Source organism: Heterodontus francisci, chromosome 1 (assembly GCF_036365525.1).
Source record: "Heterodontus francisci isolate sHetFra1 chromosome 1, sHetFra1.hap1, whole genome shotgun sequence".
NCBI lineage: Eukaryota > Metazoa > Chordata > Chondrichthyes > Heterodontiformes > Heterodontidae > Heterodontus > Heterodontus francisci.
In genome coordinates, this window is record NC_090371.1 from 266510837 (window position 1) to 266532078 (window position 21242).

Sequence of the window (21242 nt, forward strand, 5' to 3'; positions counted from 1 at the left end):
TGAGAGAGAGAGAGCGCGAGAGAGAGAGAGAGCGCGAAGAGAGAGAGAGAGCGCGAGAGAGAGAGAGCGCGAGAGAGAGAGAGCGCGAGAGAGAGAGAGCGCGAGAGAGAGAGAGCGCGAGAGAGAGAGAGCGCGAGAGAGAGAGAGCGCGAGAGAGAGAGAGAGCGCGAGAGAGAGAGCGCGAGTGAGAGAGCGCGAGAGAGAGAGCGCGAGAGCATGTGTGCAAAATCTTCAGGGAAATCACAGAGATATGCAAGAACTATAAAATGATGATACTGGGGTCTTTAGCCAAATATCAATTGGAATAATTTTAAGAGTAAAGTAAGAAGGAGTTTCTAAAATGTGTTCCAAAGAACTTACTTGATCAGTGTTTAATCAAAAGATGAGGTGCTGTTGCTCGGGCTTGTGTCCTTAAACTTGCTTTTTCATGTTGTGCTTTTGGACAGAACTGTTCATTGTTCTGCCATTAACACTTTCTCTGGACTAATGCTTTGTCTTTCACAACAACCATTAGCAACTCCTTTGTCATTATCCCATGACAGCTTTGACGTTTAATCTCTCCTGTCCTTTGCCCCATCACACACTTTTTCTTTTGTTCTCTTACCCAGCCCACCCCACCCCTCCCAATCATTTGCTTAAAACCTATTTCATCAGAACTGGCAAAGGTTAGAAATGTAAGGTCACAGACCTGAAACGTTAACTCTGCTTCTCGCTGCACAAATGCTGCCTGACCTGTTGAGTAGTCACAGCACTTTGTTTTTATTTCAGATTTCCAGCATCTACAGTATTTTGCTTTTATTTTTGGAAAGAGGCATTGCTGAATCTGGAGTTGGGAAATGAGGTGGGCGAAGTGTCTGTGGGGGAGCACTTGGGTAAGAGTGATTATTGTATCATAAGGTTTAGACTAGTAATGCAGAAAAGCAAGGAACAAAATAAGGTAGAATGTCCAGATTGGAAGAGGGCTAATTTCAATGCGATGAGAAGGGATCGAGCCAGGGTAGAACAGGAATCAAAGACTGGCAGGAAGAATTGTATCAGAACAATCTTTAACGAAGAAATGCTTCCGGTACAGGCTAGAAACTTTCCGAAAAGAGTGAAATGCAGGAGGACCAAGAGCAATGCTCCTTGGTTGACGAGAGAGATAGAGATGATGATGAAACAAAAAAAGAGGGTGTATGATGCATGTAAGGTGAACTCATCAAGTGAGAACCAGGCCACATACAGTAAGTCGAGAGGGGAGGTGAAGAGGAAAGTAAATCTGCGGCAAAGAGAGAATATGAAAACAGAACGGAGGTCCACATAAATGGAAATCCAAAGATCTTGTGTAAATAGTAAGCGAATACTAAGAGGAGGAGTGGGGCCTATTAGGATGGAAAGGGTAATATATGCTTCAAGGTCCAGGTCAAGGCAAACATACTTAATGAGTACTTTGTATCTGTTCACAAAGGAAATGGAGGCTGACAGAACATCATTAGAAGCAGAGAGAGCAAAGGCAATGGATAGGATAAAAATTGAGAAGGGATGGTACTGAAAAGGCTGGCTATGCTTAATCTGGACAAGACACCTGGTCTGGATGACTTGCATCCCAGTTTGCTAGAGGAAGTGGGCATGGAGACAGAGGGGCTTGCCATAATCTTCCAAACTTCCCTGGATACGGTGGAGGTGCCAGAGGATTGGAGAATGGCAAATGTGACACCCTTATTTAAACAGTCCAAGCAACTACAACCCAGTTAGTTTAACATCGCTGGTGGGTAAGGTTTTGGAAACAATAATCCGGGAAAATATCAATGGACACTTCGGGAGGCTCAAGTCAATTAAGGATAGCCAGCATGGATTTGTAAATTGCAGCTCGTGCTTGACAAATCTAATTACATTTTTTGATGAAATAACAGAGAAGGTTGAAGAAGAGAATGCAGTGGATGTTATTTATATGGAATTTAAGAAAACATTTGATAAGGTACCACATAAAAGGCATTTACCAAAATTGAGGCTCATGGAATAGGAAGGTCACTATCCAATTGGATAAAAATTTGGTTTAAGGACAGAAAATAGCAAGTCATAGTAAACAGTTGCTTTTCAGACTGGAGGATGATAGACAGTGGTGTAGTCCAAGGGTCAGTGCTGGGACCACTGCTTTTTTTGCTATATATAAATAACTTGGATCTTGGAAAACAGAGTAGAATCTCAAAATGTGCTGATGACACCACAGCTGGAGGTACTGCAAACAGTAAGCCTGAACTAGGACATAGATAGGCTAGCAGAATGGACAGAGTGTTGGCAGATGGAATTTAATACTGACAAGTGCGAGGTGTTGCATTTTGACAGAAGGAAATAGGGAAAGGCAATGGATACTTAATGGCACAGCTCTAAAGAGTGTGCAGAAACAAAGGGACCTGGGGGTGCATGTGCATAGACCTTTGAAGGTGGCAGGACATGTTGAGAGAGTGGTTAGTAAAGGATATAGGATCTTAGGCTTCATAAATACAGACATTGAGTACAAAAGCAGGGAAGTTATGCTGACCCTTTATAAAACTCTGGTTGAGCCCCAACTGGAGTATTGCCTCCAGTTCTGGTCACCACACTTTAAGAAGGATGTGAGGGTTCTTGACAGGATGCAGAGGAGATTTACCAGAATGGTTCCAGGGATGGAAGATTTTAGTTACAAGGAGAGGTTGGAAAAGCTGGGGTTGTTCTCCTTAGAACAAAGGAGATTGATGGGAGATTTCATAGAAGTGTACAAGATTATGAAAGGCTTAGGTAAGTTAGACAAGGCAAACTGTTCCAATTAAAAAATGGTACAAGGACTGGGGGACACAGATGGAAAGTTTTGGGTAAAAGGTGCAGCGGGAATATGAGGAAGCACTTTTTTTTTTAATGCGGGTGGTAATGACCTTGAACTCGCTGCCCACAAGGGTGTTAGAACTGGAGAGAATCAATGACTTCAAGAGAAAGTCAGATGGCCACCTGACACAAATAGACTTGCAGAGCTATGGGGAACGAACCTGAGGGTGGGACTGACTGCATAGCTCGGTGGAGAGCCGGCATGGGCTTGATGGGCTGAATGGCCTCCTTCTGTGCCAATGTTTATCCTTCACACACACTTCCTTCCAGCTTACTTCACCTAACCCCATCAGTATGTTCTTCAATTTCTTTCTCCCTCATGTATTTATCTAGCTTCCACTTAAATGCACCTATGCTATTTGCCTCAACTACTCAACTACTCCACATGGTAGCAAGTTCAACATTCTCACCACTGAATAAAGAGGTTTAACAACAGCAAGACTTAGTGTCAAATGTTAGGACTTAAAGAAACCATCAACAAATTTTCATTTCCAAATATTGTTCAGGCCAGGAAAACTTCTTTTCAATGAGCAAGAAGAGTTTCATCAACAACTTGCATTTATATAGTGCCTTTATAATGTAGTAAAATGCCCCAAAGCATTTTAAGTCATGTTGAAGGAACTACAACAATGGATGCATGAAGTTCCTAATAAATACAGAATAGTTCAGATAAACAATTACAAACTACTACATAGAGATTTCCAAACAAATTTTCCAACAACATAAGGAAGTTTGTCACTCCCAATAAGATCCTACAAAATGTGAAAGTTAGAGCATAATCTACAATGGCCAACTACTGTACTGCATATAGCCCCGCACTACATACATGAATTACAGGCTGGCTCCACATATTACTGTCCAATATAAACACATTTTATTGTGCTAAGTTGGAATTTGAGTTAGGCAATAACCAGAACCACTGCTTAACAGCGAATCCAATAAATTAAATACAATGCATAATATTTAGGAATCCAGAATTTAAACACTTTGAAGATCACAATCCACAATTCCATCCATTTCTCTAACAACTGAAAGCTAGTGGCCGAGGCAATAGTAAATGTTATATGTGAGTTTTACATCACTGACCCATCATGGGGCAAAGCCAGATACTAAAACAATCACTGGTATCACAAAAAATCTTGATTATTTATCTGCCTCCCTACTCATTCTTATACAAGAGCGTGGTATCAACTCAGATCCAGTGCATTCTGAATTTTCTAATGGCTGCTTATATAATTGTTAACAACAGGGTTTCCAATCCTTCTGGGTTGTCCTAAAGTCTCTAGAAATTAAAGTTATAATCTCCTGAACGTTGTTGCGAGGAATGCAGGAGAAATGTTGCAGGGACATGAAAAATAAAATCAGACATGAGAAAGGCAGCCGTATTGTTGAAGGAAATATGAATCCAATTGGATAACAAAGAGGCTGCTCACTTTCCATGGGCACAGGTAGGCAACACACATGAAGGATGAACAAGTCAGGAGTCCAATGGTGGGGATGTAGGGGCATGCTGGAAATCATGCAACGAAACCTCCTGGAATAAGTGCAAATGGAGTTGGCAACCCTAGTTAATAATAAGCTGAAATGGGGAAACACATCTCAGATTTTAATTTCAACTTTGTATGGGGAGAAGATATGAGAACAGCTAACAACTTTGTTAAAGTTGATTACCGTTATTTAGTAAATTATTTTAATCAATTTTTTCAGGACCTTATCCAATGACATAAGAAAGGAACACTATAAATTGTTTATAGAGTCAGTGTTAAATGCAAAAGATGAAGCAGAAAGTATGAGTAATTTTTAACATTTCATGAATCATCTATAAATAGATTAAGAACAATCTGCACAAACCAACTAGCAGTCAGATTAATAAAATACACGAGAAGGTCCCTTTTTTTTTAAATAGTGGAAAATGCTGAACTTTGACCATTTCTGACCAAATTGCAGACATGAAATGGATGACTCAACTCCCTCAAATGATTCGTTCAATACCTGTTGAACTTGTCAGAAAAGGATCCTGTCCTTGCTTTACATCTGCCAAAGATAGGTCTTAAAAAGCTATGCATCATCATAGTCTTGGACAACCGCATAATCAGATTAGTAAATGCAATCTTTTTGACTATATATGGCTTTAATAGTTTGAAGGTATAACTTCACAAGAACATTAAAACTAGCTTCAAAAGTTTGTAGTAAATCAAAATAGCAGTCTCGTTCCCTTGCATTAAAAACAAAGTCTGTAAAGGGTTTAGCAGGCAAGCAGTTTCAACATTACTTCATATATGGAATAGCTCAGATTTTACTGTACAAATTGGGAATGTTTCGTAGCCAGTGAGTCATTTGGCTGGAATTACAACATAACCTGGAATAGAAACAAGGTACTGTAAAACTGCGCACTGACAAGAGTCAACAAGAATTACAATCTCCTATCTCCCCACCCACCAAACTAGAACTTGGAACAGAGTCAGAGAATTAGCAAAAAAAACCAAATAGGGCGGCACAGTGGTTAGCACCGCAGCCTCACAGCTCCAGGGACCCGGGTTCGATTCCGGGTACTGCCTGTGTGGAGTTTGCAAGTTCTCCCTGTGTCTGCGTGGGTTTTCTCCGGGTGCTCCGGTTTCCTCCCACAAGCCAAAAGACTTGCAGGTTGATAGGTAAATTGGCCATTATAAATTGTCACTCGTATAGGTAGGTGGTAGGGAAATATAGGGACAGGTGGGGATGTTTGGTAGGAATATGGGATTAGTGTAGGATTAGTATAAATGGGTGGTTGATGTTCGGCACAGACTCGGTGGGCCGAAGGGCCTGTTTCAGTGCTGTATCTCTAATCTAATCTAATTAGATAGTGGACAGGTCGCAATAAAAGGGAGCAGGCTTATCAGTAGAAAAGAAGGACTTGCATTTAAATAGCGCCTTTCAGAACCACCAGACATCTCAAGTTGTTTTCAAGCACACTGTTGTGATGTAGGAAAAGTGGCAGCCAATTTGCGCACAGCAACCTCCCAAAAACAACAATGTGATCCTGACCAAATAATCAGTTTTTATGATGTTGATTGAGGGATAAATATTGGCCAGGACACTTCAAAATAGTGCCAAGGGATCTTTTATGCCACCTGATAGGGCAGATGGGGCTTCGATGTAATGTTTCATCCGAAAGACAGCACCTCTAACAGTACAGCACTCAGTACTGCACTGGAGTGTCAACCTCAATTTTTGTGCTCAAATGAAAGATTTGAGTGGGATATGCTGCGTGTATGTGCGGCTAGGCTGAGAAGACTGGAGTAGGATTAATAAAAACAGCCGTTCAAGACTGAACTAAACAAGAGGCTGAAACAGATTATTGTTTGGCTTTTCCAGCCATCCTTAACCCCACCCTTCCTGCAAAACAGCTCTTTATTCTGGGCAACTTTGATCCCTACTTCTTTTGCTCTGTCCCCTTTACTAAACAAAATTACTACTGATGTGATGAGTGCAAACGCATTAGTATATAAACAGATACAAATTGATGCCCAAGTCTTTTACTTCACTCCACCAACAGTGCAGGTCACTCAAAGCTAATTAGAAATGAACAGAAGAAAAAGAATGTTCACTCATATACAGGTTGGCATCCTTCCATCTAATAAAGATGATGGACATGCAACAAACAAACCATTTAGTTTAGTTTAGAGATACAGCACTGAAACAGGCCCTTCGGCCCACTGAGTCTGTGCCGACCATCAACCACCCATTTATACTAATCCTACACTAATTCCATATTCCTATCACATCCCCAACTGTCCTGATATTCCCCTACCACCTACCTATACTAGGACAATTGCTAATGGCCAATTTACCTATCAACCTGCAAGTCTTTGGCATGTGGGAGGAAACCGGAGCACCCGGAGGAAACCCACGCAGACACAGGCAGAACTTGCAAACTCCACACAGGCAGTACCCAGAACTGAACCCGGGTCGCTGGAGCTGAGGCTGCGGTGCTAACCACTGCACCGCCCTTGGGATGTCTTCTCTTGATGCACTTTTTTTGTATTCGTTCATGGAATGTGGACATCGTTGGCTAGGCCAGCATTTATTGCCCATCCCTACTTGCCCTTGAGAAGGTGATGGTGAGCTGCCTTCTCGAACTGCTGCAGTCCATGTGGGGTAGGTACACCAATAGTGCTGTTAGGAAGGGAGTTCCAGGACTTTGACCCAGCGACAGTGATGGAACGGCAATATAGTTTCAAGTCAGAATGGTGTGTGGCTTGAAGGGGAACTTGCAGGTGGTGATGTTCCCATGTGTTTGCTGCCCTTGTTTTTCTAAGTGGTAGAGGTTGTGGGTTTGGAAGGTGGAGTCCAAGGAGCCTTGGTACATTGTTGCAGTGCATCTTGTAGATGGTACACACTGCTGCCACTGTGCATCAGTGATGGAGGGAGTGAATGTTGAAGGTTGTGGATGGGGTGCCCATCAAGCGGGCTGCTTTGTCCTGGATGGTGTTGAGCTTCTTGAGTGTTCTTGCAGCTGCACCCATCCAGGCAAGTGGAGAGTATTTCATCACACTCCTGACTTGTGCCTTGTAGACGGTGGACAGGCTTTAGGGAGTCAGGTGGTGAGTTACTCGCTGCAGGATTCCTAACCTCTGACCTGCTCTTGCAGCCACGGTATTTATATGGCTACTCCAGTTCAGTTTCTGGTCAATGGTAATCCCCAGGATGTTGATAGTGGGGATTCAGCGTTCGTAATACCATTGAATGTCAAGAGGAGATGGTTAGATTCTCTCTTGTTGGGGATGGTCACTGCTTGACACTCGTGTGGCATCAATGTTACTTGCCACTTACTTATCAGCCCAAGCCTGGATATTGTCCAGGTCTTGCTGCATTTCTACACAGATTGCTTCAGTACCTGAGGAGTCGCAAATGGTGCTGAACTTCGTGCAATTATCAGCGAACATCCCTACTTCTGACCTTATGATTGAAAGTCATAGATGAAGCAGCTGAAGATGGTTGGGCCTAGGATACTAGCCTAAGCAACTCCTACAGTGATGTCCTGGAGCTGAGGTGATTGACCTCCAACAACCACAACCATCTTCCTTTGCGCTAGGTACGTTTCCAACCAGCGGAGAGTTTTCCCCGATTCCCACTGGCTTGAGTTTTGCTAGGGCACCTTGATGCCAAACTCAGTCAAATGCTGCTTGATGTCAAGGGCAGTCACTCTCATCTCACCTCAATTTCAGCTCTTTTGTCCATGCTTGAACCAAGGCTGTAATGAGGTCAGGAGCTGAGTGGTCCTGGCAGAACCCAAACTGAGTGTCAGCGAGCAGGTTATTGCTAAGCAAGTGCCACTTGATAGCACTATCGGTGACATCTTCCATTGCTTTACTAATGATTGAGAGTAGACTGATGGGGCAGTAATTTGCCGGGTTGGACTTTTTGTGCACAGGACATATCTGGGCAATTTTCCACATTGCCGCGTACATGCCAGTGTTGTAGCTGTATTGGAACAGCTTGGTTGGAGGCGCAAGTTCTGAAGCACAGGTCTTCAGAACTATTGCCAGAATGTTGTCAGGGCCCATAGCCTTTGCAGTATCCAGTGCCTTCAGACGTTTCTGGATATCACACGGAGTGAATCGAATTGGCTGAAGACTGGTATCTGTGATGCTGGGGACTTTAGGAGGAGATTGAGATGGATCATCAATTCAGCACTTCTGGCTGAAGATTGTTGCAAATCCTTCAGCCTTGTCATTTGCACTGATGTGCTGGGCTCCCCAATCATTGAGGATGGGAATATTTGTGGAGCCACCTCCTCCGGTTAGTTGTCCACCACCATTCACGATTGGATGTGCAGGACTGCAGAGCTTAGATATGATCCGTTGGTTATGGGATCGCTTAGCTCTATCGCATGCGGCTTACGTTGTCTGGCACGCAAGTAGCCCTGAGTTGTAGCTTCACCAGGCTGACATCTCATTTTGAGATATGCCTGGTGCTGCTCCTGGCATGCCCTCCTGCACTCTTCATTGAATCAGGGTTGGTCCCCCGGCTTAATGGTAATGGTAGAGTGGGGGATATGCCGAGCCATGAGGGTACAGATTGTGGTTGAATACAATTCTGCTGCTGCTGATGGGCCACAGTGCCTCATGGATGCCCAGTTTTGCGTTGTTAGATCTTTTCAAAGTCTATCCCATTTAGCATGGTGGTAGTGCCGCACAATACAATGCAGGGTATCCTCAACATGAAGACACAACTTTGTCTCCACAAGGACTGTGCGGTGGTCACTCCAACTAATATGGTCATGGACAGATGCATCTGCAGCAGGCAGATTGGTGAGGACCAGGTCAAGTATGTTTTTCCCTCCTGTTGGCTCCCTCACCACCTGCAGCTCCAGTCCAGCAGCTATGTCCTATAGGACTCGGCCAGCTCAGTCAGTCGTGGTGCTACCGAGCCACTCTGTGATGGACACAGAAGTCCCCCAACCAGAGTACATTCTGTGCCCTTGCCACCCTCAGTGCTTCCTCCAAGCTGTTCAACATGGAGGAGTAGATTTTAGATTTAGAGATACAGCACTGAAACAGGCCCTTCGGCCCACCAAGTCTGTGCCGACCATTAACCACCCATTTATACAAATCCTACACTAATCTCATATTCCTACCACATCCTCACCTGTCCCTATATTCCCCTACCACCTACCTATACTAGGGGCAATTTATAATGGCCAATTTACCCATCAACCTGCAAGTCTTTTGGCTGTGGGAAGAAACCGGAGCACCCGGAGGAAGCCCACTTAGACACAGGGAGAACTTGCAAACTCCACACAGGTAGTACCCAGAATTGAACCCGGGTCGCTGGAGCTGTGAGGCTGCGGTGCTAACCACTGCGCCACTGTGTCGCCCATTAGCTGAGGGGGGAGGCAGGTTTCCTTGCCCATGTATATGACCTGATGCCACGAGACTTCATGGGGTCTGGAGTCGATGTTGAGGACTCCCAGGGCAATTCCATCCTGACTGTACACTACTGTGCCGCCACCTCTGCAGGGTATGTCCTGCCAGTGAGACAGGACATACCCGTTGATGGCAGTGTTCGGGACATTGTCTGTAAGGCATGATTCGGTGAGTATGACTATGTCAGGCTGTTGCTTGACTGGTCTGTGGGACAGCTCTCCCAACTTTGGCACAAATTCCCAGATGATTGCTGGTCAGAGCACTTTGAAACTCTCTTCAGTGCATGATACTGCCATCGATCGCATCCAACAACAGCCTGTCAAAGAACTGGATGAGAGTCCAACCCTGGAGGAACCTGTGACCGCCATCAACCAGATGAAAAACAAAGCCCCCGGAGCCAATGGAATTCCACCCGAAGCCTTGAGGCATGGCAGCCCTTACCCTACACACCAAGCTCCATAAGTTTTTCAAGCTGTTATCATCACCATGTACAAAATCAAAAGAGAAAAATCAGACTGCTCCAACTACCATGGGATCACCCTCCATTCTATTGCTGGGAAGATTCTGGATAGAATACAATACAGCTTGTGCCTACCATTGCGGAAGAAAACCAGCCAGAGAGCTAGTGTGGTTTCAGAGCAAACAGAGGCACCAGAGAGATAGTATTTGCACTCAGACAATTACAAGAAAAGTGTTGTGAGCTAAACAAAGGCCTGTACATCACTTTAGTAGACCTCACCAAGGCATTCGACACTGAGCAGAGATGAACTTTGGAAAATCCTTGAAAAACTTGGATGCCCATCCAGGTTCTGGCCATGGTGAAGCAGTTTCATGAAAATCAATACTGACCAGTCAAGAAAAACAGCGACCTCTCGAGTCCCTTGCGTATCTCCAATGACATGAAGCAGGGTTGTGTGCTGGCCCCAGCCCTATTCACCATCTTTTTCAACATGATGCTGCAGCAGGCAACAGAAGACCTTAAGGAGGTAGTTTACGTACACTTGCGGACTGATGGAGGCCTTTTCAAACTCAGGCATCTTCAGGCTCACACAAAGACAACAAGAAAAACTCATCCGTGAATTTATTTTCGCCAATGATTGTGCTCTCCTGGCCCAGTCAGTCAAATCGGCAACATATAACACATTTTCCTAAGGCAGCACCAACTCTTCAAACTAAAAATCAGTTTAAAGAAACCTGAAGTACTGCATCAGCCTGCACCTAAAGAAGAAAATAGACCACCAAGCATTGTTATCGAGGGAACTGAGCTAAATGCCGTCAACTAATTTGCTTATTTGGTGAGAGTCATTTCGTTTGATGCCACAATATACAAGGAGTGGCCAATAGGCTCTCAAAAGCAAATAGAACATTTGGCAGACTGTACAAACGTGTGTGGAGCAACCACAGCCTCAGAGCACAGACCAAACTCAAAATGTACTAAGCCATAGTCCTCACCATCCTTCTGTATGGCACCGAGTCATGTCTGCCTTCTAGAGCGCTTCCATCAACACTGCTTCCGCAGCATCCTCAAGATCCGTTGGCAGGACCATATCACAAACAGTGAAGTCCTGGAAACAGCCAACATCACCAGCATCGAGGCCATCCTCCTGCAAAGCCAACTGCGTTGGGCAGGTCACGTTGCCCGGATGGACAACAGTCGCCTGCCCAAGATCCTGTTGTATGGACAGCTGACCACGGATAAAAGGAACAGAGGGGCCCCATGCAAACATTTCAAGGACTCCCTGAAGAAGTCCCTCTCTGTGTCCTACATTGACCATCACCAGTGGGAAGCGCAGGCCATAGATCGTGATGCCTGGAAATGCTACATCGGGAGGGCTACAGACACCTTTAAGGCTGAATGAAGAACCAGGATGAAAGAGAAAAGGAGCAGAAGGATAGATCCAACTGCCTCCAGCAGCAACTTCATCTTCACTTGTACCCGCTGTGGGAGAAGCTGGTCACAGATATGCCTGACTAGCCACCATTGGACCTGCAACCAATGAGTACAACCTTCCCAAAATCTTCATCCGCGAAGAAATGCTGAGATGAGCAGTTAGATACAATTGAGAAGCTTGCTAGGCCATTTCAGAGGGCATTTAAGAGTCAACCACAGTGGGTCTGGAGTCACATGTAGGCCAGACCAGGAATGATTTCCTTCCTTAAAGGTCATTTGCTGAAACCTGTGAGGGCCAATCCTTGAGGCATGTTCTGCCACAAGTGCTGCAGGTGAAGAGGAGAAAAAGAATGTTCATTGATATCGTGTCTTTCATATTCTCACAACATCCTAAGGTTTTTAAACAGCTAATTAATACGTTTGAAATGTATACATGTTTTGTGGTAAATGCAGCAGCATATTTTAGGCACAGCAGGAACCTCAGGTGAAGGGAAAGGTTTGACAATGCATTGTTTTTTGTTTCTTTTGTTCCACTTACTTCACATTTTGCGATAAAAAATTATTGTCCTTATTTTCAACACCCTCCATGGCCTCATCCCTCCCCATTTCTAATCTCCTTCAGCCCTACAACCCTAGGGCGGCACAGTGGCGCAGTGGTTAGCACCGCAGCCTCACAGCTCCAGGGACCCGGGTACGATTCCAGGTACTGCCTGTGTGGAGTTTGCAAGTTCTCCCTGTGTCTGCGTGGGTTTTCTCCGGGTGCTCCGGTTTCCTCCCACAAGCCAAAAGACTTGCAGGTTGATAGGTAAATTGGCCATTATAAATTGTCACTAGTGTAGGTAGGTGGTAGGGAAATATAGGGACAGGTGGGGATGTTTGGTAGGAATATGGGATTAGTGTAGGATTAGTATAAATGGGTGGTTGATGTTCGGCACAGACTCGGTGGGCCGAAGGGCCTGTTTCAGTGCTGTATCTCTAATCTAATCTAATCTAAAATATCTGCACTTCTCATTCTGGCCTCTTGAGCATCCCTGATTATAATTGGTCCACTATTGGTGGTCGTTCCTTCAGTTGACTAGGCCATAAGCTCTGGAATTCCCTCCCTAAAACTCTCTGCCTTTTGACCTTTCTTTCCTCCTTTAAGACACCCCTTAAAACCTATCTCTGACCAAGCTTTTGGCCATCTGCCCGAACATCTGATGTGACTCGGTGTCAGATTTTTCTTTATAATGTTCCTGTGAAGCACCTTGGGATGTTTTATCATGTGAAAGGCACTATATAAATGCTAGCTGTTGTGTAGAAGTACAGTTCATTACTAACTGGAGAGGTGAGATCTTATAGCAGATTTGCATAAATGGATCATTATCTGACTACTATCTACAAACTACTATTTCTACTAATTATTTTCTACTTACACAGTATGTATGCAATATACACACAAAAAAAAATTAATGAAATACTCAACGTATGTTCACACGCATGGTAGTCCCAACAGGTTTAAGTGCTGTGACTGGAAGTCACTGTATTTAGATGGATAGGGTCTGCACCCTAGGCATGTCTTGGCTTTTCTTATTTCTGGCATGATTCCAGCATTCATTCTTTCAAACTGTGCTGCCACATTTTAATTACAGACTATCAATATTTGCAGTGTTTTTATGTTGTACTTTTTCCTTTTGGGTCCTCTTTCCCCGTCTTTTTAGCACCTTAGTAATTTTCACATCCTTTTAAGGGAAAATTCCATGCTCCCAAGATGTTTAGCAGAGAAGATAGTAGAATATAGAATGTACAACACAGAAACCAGATATTTAACCCACTGGTCCATACAGGTGTTTACGCTCCTTGAAACTCAAACGTCTGAAATAATCCTTATGGTAGCAACTTTCACATTCTCATCACTCTCTGGGTAAATAAGTCATCCCAAATTGCCTATTGTATTTAGTATATTAGTAATTGTCTTATATTTATAGCCCCTAGTTCTAGTCTCCCCCACAAGTCGATACATCTCTATGTCTAGCCTATCAAACCCTTTCATAATCTTAACAACCTACCAAGTTAAGCCTCAGCCTTCTACAGAAAAGAATCCTAGCCCATGATTTTGCAACTGGCAAAATCTACAGATGGAAAATCACAGCCATGTGCACAAGGTCAGCTCTTCAATTTCTTCTGATTACTTCATCTTTTTCTTAAATGTCAATTACAATAACTAATTTTAATAGCCAGCTTTAATTATGAGCTTTCGCATCTTCTATTCAGCCAAAAACACTAATCTGCCTTGTTGCTTTACAGATCTGAACTGATCTGCGTATTTTCACTACTTTCTGTTTTTAATTTCTTTAAGTGTAAGTTACGTTCTGATGGCTACTCTCACAAAAATGGGATTTCACAGAATTATTTCTGGAATGACTCACTTTTGAAAATTCTGCTTAGTTTGCACAAATTTCACAACTGATAAATAACAAAGAACACAATTAGATCAATGGGCAAAAAATTATCTGCACAAAAACTGCAGCCTCAATTGATGGTGTTACTTATATAATCGCTTATGTAGTTAGTAACCATGTCCGTCTAAGAGCGAAGTCCAAAGTACGGAAAGTCCTCATCAGGGAACTCCTCTTTGCTGATGATGCTGCTTGAACATCTCACACTGAAGAGTGTCTGCAGAGTCTCATTGACAGGATTGCGGCTGCCTGCAACGAATTTGGCCTAATCATCAGCCTCAAGAAAACGAACATCATGGGACAGGACGTCAGAAATGCTCCATCCATCAATATTGGCAACCACGCTCTGGAAGTGGTTCAAGAGTTCATCTACCTAGGCTCAACTATCACCAGTAACCTGTCTCTAGATGCAGAAATCAACAAGCGCATGGGCAAGGCTTCCACTACTATGTCCAGACTGGCCAAGAGAGTGTGGGAAAATGGTGCACTGACACAGAACACAAAAGTCCGAGTGTATCAAGCCCGTGTCCTCAGTACCTTGCTCTACGGCAGCGAGGCCTGAACAACGTATGCCAGCCAAGAGCGACGTCACAATTCATTCCATCTTCGCTGCCTCCGGAGAATACTTGGCATCAGGTGGCAGGACCGTATCTCCAACACAGAAGTCCTCGAGACGGCCAACATCCCCAGCTTATACACACTACTGAGTCAGCAGCGCTTGAGATGGCTTGGCCATGTAAGCTACCTGGAAGATGGCAGGATCCCCAAAGACACATTGTACAGCGAGCTCGCCACTGGTATCAGACCCACCGGCCGTCCATGTCTCCGCTTTAAAGACGTTTTCAAACGCGACATGAAGTCCTGTGACATTGATCACAAGTCGTGGGAGTCAGTTGCCAGCGTTCGCCAGAGCTGGTGGGCAGCCATAAAGGCAGGGCTAAAGTGTGGCGAGTCGAAAAGACTTAGCAGTTGGCAGGAAAAAAGACAGAAGCGCAAGGGGAGAACCAACTGTGTAACAGCCCCGACAAACAAATTTTTCTGCAGCACCTGTGGAAGAGCCTGTCACTCTAGAATTAGCCTTTATAGCCACTCCAGGCACTGCTCCACAAACCACTGACCACCTCCAGGCGCTTACCCATTGTCTCTCGAGATACGGGGGCCGAAGAAGTTAGTTTCTACTAAATTGGGATTATACTGTTGCCAATTTAGCGACGTGAAGTAAATAATCTGCCTCATGCATAACTAAAAATGTATAAGTACGTACTAAATTTACGTTAACCTCAATAAAAGGTACATAATTGAAAACATACCACACCTTCGTCCTTACAAAATACACAGCTCTACCGCCGCAAATTGCAACACAAAGATTTGCCAAACGCACGTTTGCCTGATGAAAACGTATTTCCTTAGCAATAACCTTTCAAATTTGCGGTGCACAGGCATTTGGCACAAGCACGACCTTAACTGCCGTGATTGTGACCATCAGTTTTCCCCTGACGTCTGCAACCGGGAACAGTTGGTGAAGCGGTGATCGAGATACTGACCGTCCTCTGTCGCCGTGTAGGCGGGGGATGCAGCCTGCGACCCATCCCTGTCGCCGTCTCCCGCAGCAGCGTTTAACTGCGACTTTCCCTGTGGCAGGGTTGCGAGCCGCTCTGCCTGCATCTTCTCTGACAGTCCGCCCGCCGTTGCTATTGCAGTCGAACTGATGCCTGCCTGCAAGGGCGCAGCTTCCCCCAGGCACTGAGCTCACTCCACGACGCTCCGATTGGTGGATGGGCCGCGTCGCAGCGTTCCGACAGCTGCTCTGTGACGTTATGACGCCACGGCGTTGGAAGTACGTTTGCAACCGTCTCTTCAGACGCTCGTGGCAAAACCGATCTGGCGGCTCCCTCTCCCGCTGGACAAATTGAGTTCTCTTCATCAAAAGCCACCAAACCCCGGTTGTGTGTTGCAACTGGCCACTTGATTTTGGCTTCCGGCCAGGGGCGTTTTGCTAAGACATCGCGAATGAAACTGTAATTGGAACGGCCGAGAACACCGACCCTCCAGTCGCACTGCCTCGCCGGCACCTGGACGCGCAGGCGCTCTCTGGGTGCGCGGGTGCCAGTCTCCGCCCTCTCCCGGGGAGTCTGATCCCATTGGCTGCCGGGCGCTCGCGCTCGGTCCCGGCCAACATTCTGCTACGCGCGGACATGGAGCTGGAAGAATGTGGCGGTGTGTCCGGGGTTGTAGACGGTGCCCAGGGTCCCGACTTCACTTTGTCTCCCTTCGCAGTTCAGCTGAGCAGGAAAGCGGCCTCTGTTGGAAGGACGGACTCGGCCTCTGTCGCCGGTGGAGGAGGAGGAGGAAGAAGAAGTAGCGGTGAGGTGACGGCCTACAGCGGCAGGGACTCGGCCACTTTCATCGAGAGCGTGCCGGTCACCGTCTCCTTGGAGAACGTGGATGGTCAGCACAGGTACGGGGGGGGGGGCGGGGGAGGTGTCATTCCTGCACAATACAGCACAGAAACTGGCCCTTCGGCCCAGCTAGTCCGTGCTGGTGTTTACGTTCCTCTTTTTATGTCTACCTCATCTCCGCCTGTCCTGTTAATGTAAAGGAGCAAAGCAACAGAACTCAATAGTCTGTCACTGCTTAAAACGAGAGATGGCGAGACGAGGAACTGAGTGAGATAGTGAGACCTGAAGGTGCAGTACAAAAACCCCCCACAAACACCAGGGTGTCTGCTGGAGAGACCCAGGAAGATGGTATTGTTTGTGGAAAGGGTGTTACTCAGCCATCCGTCCCCGCTCAGACACCAGCCAGTTCAGCTTTGACTGCAGGGCTTGAATTCACAACAGCAATGACTATTTGTTTTTATACATATACAACAACCTATACTTACATGGTGCCTTTAACATAATAAAAAGGCCCAAGGTGCTTTACAGGAGCATTATAAAACAGAATTCGTCACTGAGCCACATGAGATATTGGGTCAGATGACCAAAAGCTGGATCAATGAGGAAGATTTTAAAGAGTGTCTGAAAGGAGGGAATTCCAGAACTTAGTACGTAGGCAGCTGAAGGCACGCACACCAATGGTGGAGCAATTAAAATTGGGGATGATCAAGAGGCTGTGCAGATATCTGAGGGTTTTGGAGCTGGAGGAGATTACAAATTGGGAGGGCTGAGACGATAGTGATTTGGAAACAAGGGTGTGAATTTTAACATCAGAACTTAACTGGGAACCAGTGTCAGTCAGCAAGCACAGTGTGATAGGTGAATGGGATTTAGTGCAAGTTAAGACACAGACAGCAAAGCTTTGGATGACCTCAAGTTTACGGAGGCTAGAATTTTGGTGACCAGCCAGAAGTGCATTGGAATAGTCAAGTTTAGAGGTAACTCCGGCATGAATGAGCGTTGCAGCAGCAGATGTGCTCAGACAGGGGCAAAGTCGGGCGTTGTTATGGAGGTGGAACAAGGCGGTCTTAGTGATGGTTCGATTATGAAGTCCGAAGCTCATTTCGGGGTCTAACATGACACCATAGAGTCATAGAGCGATACAGCACTGAAACAGGCCCTTCGGTCCACCGAGTCTGTGCCGACCATCAACCACCCATATTATACTAATCCTACATTAATCCCATATTCCTTATCACATCCTCACCTTCCCTCAATTCTCCTATCACCTACCTACACTAGGGGCAATTTACCTATCAACCTGCAAGTCTTTTGCTGTGGGAGGAAACTGGAGCACCCGACAGAAACCAACGCAGTCACTGGGAGAACTTGCAAACTCCGCACAGGCAGTACCCAGAACCGAACCTGGATCGCTGGAGCTGTGAGGCGGCGGTGCTAACCATTGTGCCACTGTGCCTCCTCAGACTTTTGCCAGCGTGCACGGATCCCACACGTTTGCCCTTTTGAGTCAGCGGTGACTTTGTTGGCTGGGTCACCAAATGTATTTTTTAATTTTTTTTCAGGAGATGTGGGCATCGCTGGCTATGCTGGCATTTATTGTCCATCCCTAATTGCCCTTGAGAAAGTGGTGGTGAGCTGCCTTCTTGAACAGTTGTAGTCCTTGGGGTGTAAGTACACCAACAGTGCTGTTAGGAGGGAGTTCCAGGATTTTGACCCAGCGAGTGAAGGAACGGCGATATAGTTCCATGTCAGGATGGTGTGTGGCTTGGAGGGGAACTTGCAAGTGGTGGTGTTCCCATGCATCTGCTGCCCTTGTCTTTCTAGGTGGAAGAGGTCATGAGTTTGGAAGGTGATGTCGAAGGAGCCTTGGTGAGTTGCTGCAGTGCATCTTGTAGATGGTACACACTGCTGCTACTGTGCATCAGTGGTGAAGGGAGTGAATGTTGAGGGTGTTGGATGAGGTGCCAATCAAGCAGGCTGCTTTGTCCTGGATGGTGTTGAGCTTCTTGAGTGTTGTTGGAGCTGCACCCATCCAGGCACGTGTTCCATCACACTCCTGACTTGTGCCTTGTCAATGGTAGATGGTAGGGTCGTGCAGTGGATGTGATTTACATGGATTTTAATAAGGCATTTGACAGGGTCCTGCATGGCAGACTGGTCAGTAAAATGAAAGCCCAAGGGATACAGGGGAAGGTGGCAGATTGGATCCAGAATTGGCTCAGTGATAGGAAACAAAGGGTAGTAGTTGATGGATGTTTTCATGAATGGAAAGCTGTTTCCAGTGGTGTTACACAGGGCTCAGTGTTGGGTCCCTTGCCTTTTGTATATATTAATGATTTGGACTTAAATGTGGGAGGCATGATTGGGAAATTTGCCGATGACACAAAAATTGGCTGTGTAGTTAATAATGAGGAGGAGAATCGTGGACTCCAGAATTATATCAATGGTTTGGTTGAGTGGGCAGAAAAGTGGCAAATGGAATTCAATCCTGAGAAGTGTGAGGTGATGCATTTGGCGAGGGGATATACAATAAACGGGAGGATATTGAGAGGTGTAGAGGAAGTGAGAGACCTTGGAGTGCATGTCCGCAGGTCCCTGAAGATGGCAGGACAGGTAGATAGAATGCTGAAGAAGGCATATGGATTGCTTTCCTTTACTGGCCGAGGTTTAGAGTACAAAAGCAGGGATGTGATGCTGGAGGTGTGTAGAGTGCTGGTTAGGCCTTAGCTGGAGTATTGCTTACAGTTCTGGTCACCACATTACAGAAAGGACATAATTGCTTTGGAGAGAGTGCAGAGGATATTTACAAGAATGTTGCCAGGGCTTGAGGGTTGTAGCTATGAAGAAAGGTTGGATAGGTTGGGGTTGTTTTCCCTGGAATTGAGGAGACTGAGGGGTGACTTGATTGAAGTGTGCATAATTATGAGGGGCCTAGATAGAGTAGACAGAAAGGACCTGTTTCCCCTAATGGGGAGGTCATTACCAGGGGACACAGATTTAAGGTGATTGGTAGAAGGATTAGAGGGGACATGAGCAACTTTTTCACCCTGCGAGTGGTGGGTGTCTGGAATTCACTGCCAGGATTGTTGGTGGAGGCAGAGACCCTCGATACTTTTAAAAAGTACCTGGTTATGTACCTGAAGTGCTGTAACCTGCAAGGCTATGGACCAGATACTGGAAGATGGGATTAGTTTAGGTGGATAGCTTATTCGGCTGGCTCAGACATGATGGGCTGAATGGCCTCCTTCTGTGCTGTATTTTGTTCCATGTTCTATGGTGGACAAGTACTGGGGAGTCAGGGGGTGACTCACTACAGAATTCCTAGCCTCTGACCTGCTCTTGTAGCCACAGTATTTATGTGGTTGTTCCAGTTCAGTTTCTGGTCTGTGATGACCAGTATGTTGATAGTGGGGTATTCAGCAATGATAATGCCATTGAAGGTCATGGGGAAATGGTTAGATTCTCTCTTGTTGGAGATGGTCATTGCCTGGCACTTGTGTGGCACAAATGTTACTTGCCACTTATCAGCCCAAACCTGACTGTTGCCCAGGTCTTGCTGCATATGGACATGGGCTGCTTCACTATCTGAGGAGTCGTGAATGGTGCTGAACATTGTGCAGTCATCAGTGAACATCCCCACTTCTGACGTTATGATGGAGGGAAGGTCAAATGTATGGTGAGCTTGCTATTGGCACAAGACCAACAGGTAACCCACATCTGCGATATGAAGATGTCTGCAAGCAAGACCTCAAGTTGACCAGGATCAGAGTCGATGTTTGGGAAGTCCTTGCTGCTGACTGGAGTTCTTGGAGAACGGCAGTCAGGAAGGGCATGAAAAAAGCACAGGACTAAAGAAATGACCAGTTAGCGGAAAACAGAGCCCAGCGGAAGGAAAAATCACTGGTCAACTATGGGCTAAAGATATTCGTCTGTGCTAGATGTGGAAGGGATTGCCACTCTCAAATTGTCCTGCACAGCCACAACAGGCGATGTTTAATATAAAAGTGACATACGCCCTGGGTGCAGTCCATCATCTTCGAGACGGACGGTTGCCTATTTCTACACTCTTCCCAGTGTTTAATTGGAGGAAATTTCTGCTTACTCAGTACTGGATGTCAGATAAGCAGTCTGGTAATTTGACAACAGTGGAGGAGCTGAGAGGTGGAGGTGAGTTAGAGCTGGGTGTCTCAGTGTACATGTGAAAACTAGTGCTGTATTTTCAGATGTTATTTATTTTATTTATTTTTATTTAGAGATACAGCACTGAAACAGGCCCTTCGGCCCACCGAGTCTGTGCCAACCAACAACCACCCATTTTATACTAGTCCGACATTAATCCCATATTCCCTACCACATCCCCACCACCTACCTACACTAGGGGCAATTTACAATGGCCAATTTACCTATCAACCTGCAAGTCTTTGGTTGTGGGAGGAAACCGGAGCACCCGGCGGAAACCCAGGCAGTCACAGGGAGAACTTGCAAACTCCGCACAGGCAGTACCCAGAACTGAACCCGGGTCGCTGGAGCTGTGAGGCTGCGGTGCTAACCACTGCGCTGCCAAGGGGCAGCATGTAGATATGAAATAGGAGGGGACCAAAGATAGATTCTTGGGGACACCAAAGATAATGTTGCGGTAGTGGGAAAAGAAGCCATTGCAAGTGATATCTGCCTACGATTCAATAGATAAGAATGGAACCAGATGAAAGCAGTCCCAGCCAGCTGGATGACAGTGGGGAGGCATTGGAGGAGGATGGTGTGGTCA

General features: G+C 45.7%; 2 protein-coding genes across 5 annotated transcripts in view; one reads left to right on the top strand and one right to left on the bottom strand.

Annotated features, from left to right (window-relative positions):
• The window catches only part of LOC137376154 (wolframin-like), a 64865-nt gene extending 48708 nt beyond the window's left edge, over positions 1–16157 (bottom strand). Inside the window, exon 1 of the mRNA XM_068044179.1 lies at positions 15623–16157. Within this exon, the coding sequence (XP_067900280.1) occupies positions 15623–15743 (121 nt within the window). The 5' untranslated portion in view covers positions 15744–16157. The remainder of the gene's footprint in view (positions 1–15622) is intronic.
• Positions 15920–21242, top strand: part of LOC137376161 (high mobility group protein 20A-like) — an 85054-nt gene continuing 79731 nt past the window's right edge. For 3 of the 4 annotated variants that reach the window (XM_068044201.1, XM_068044192.1, XM_068044211.1), the window contains exon 1: positions 15920–16536. In XM_068044201.1, coding sequence (XP_067900302.1) covers positions 16274–16536 — 263 coding nt within the window. In that variant the 5' untranslated portion in view covers positions 15920–16273. The remainder of the gene's footprint in view (positions 16537–21242) is intronic. The other variant, XM_068044219.1, reaches the window with a different exon arrangement.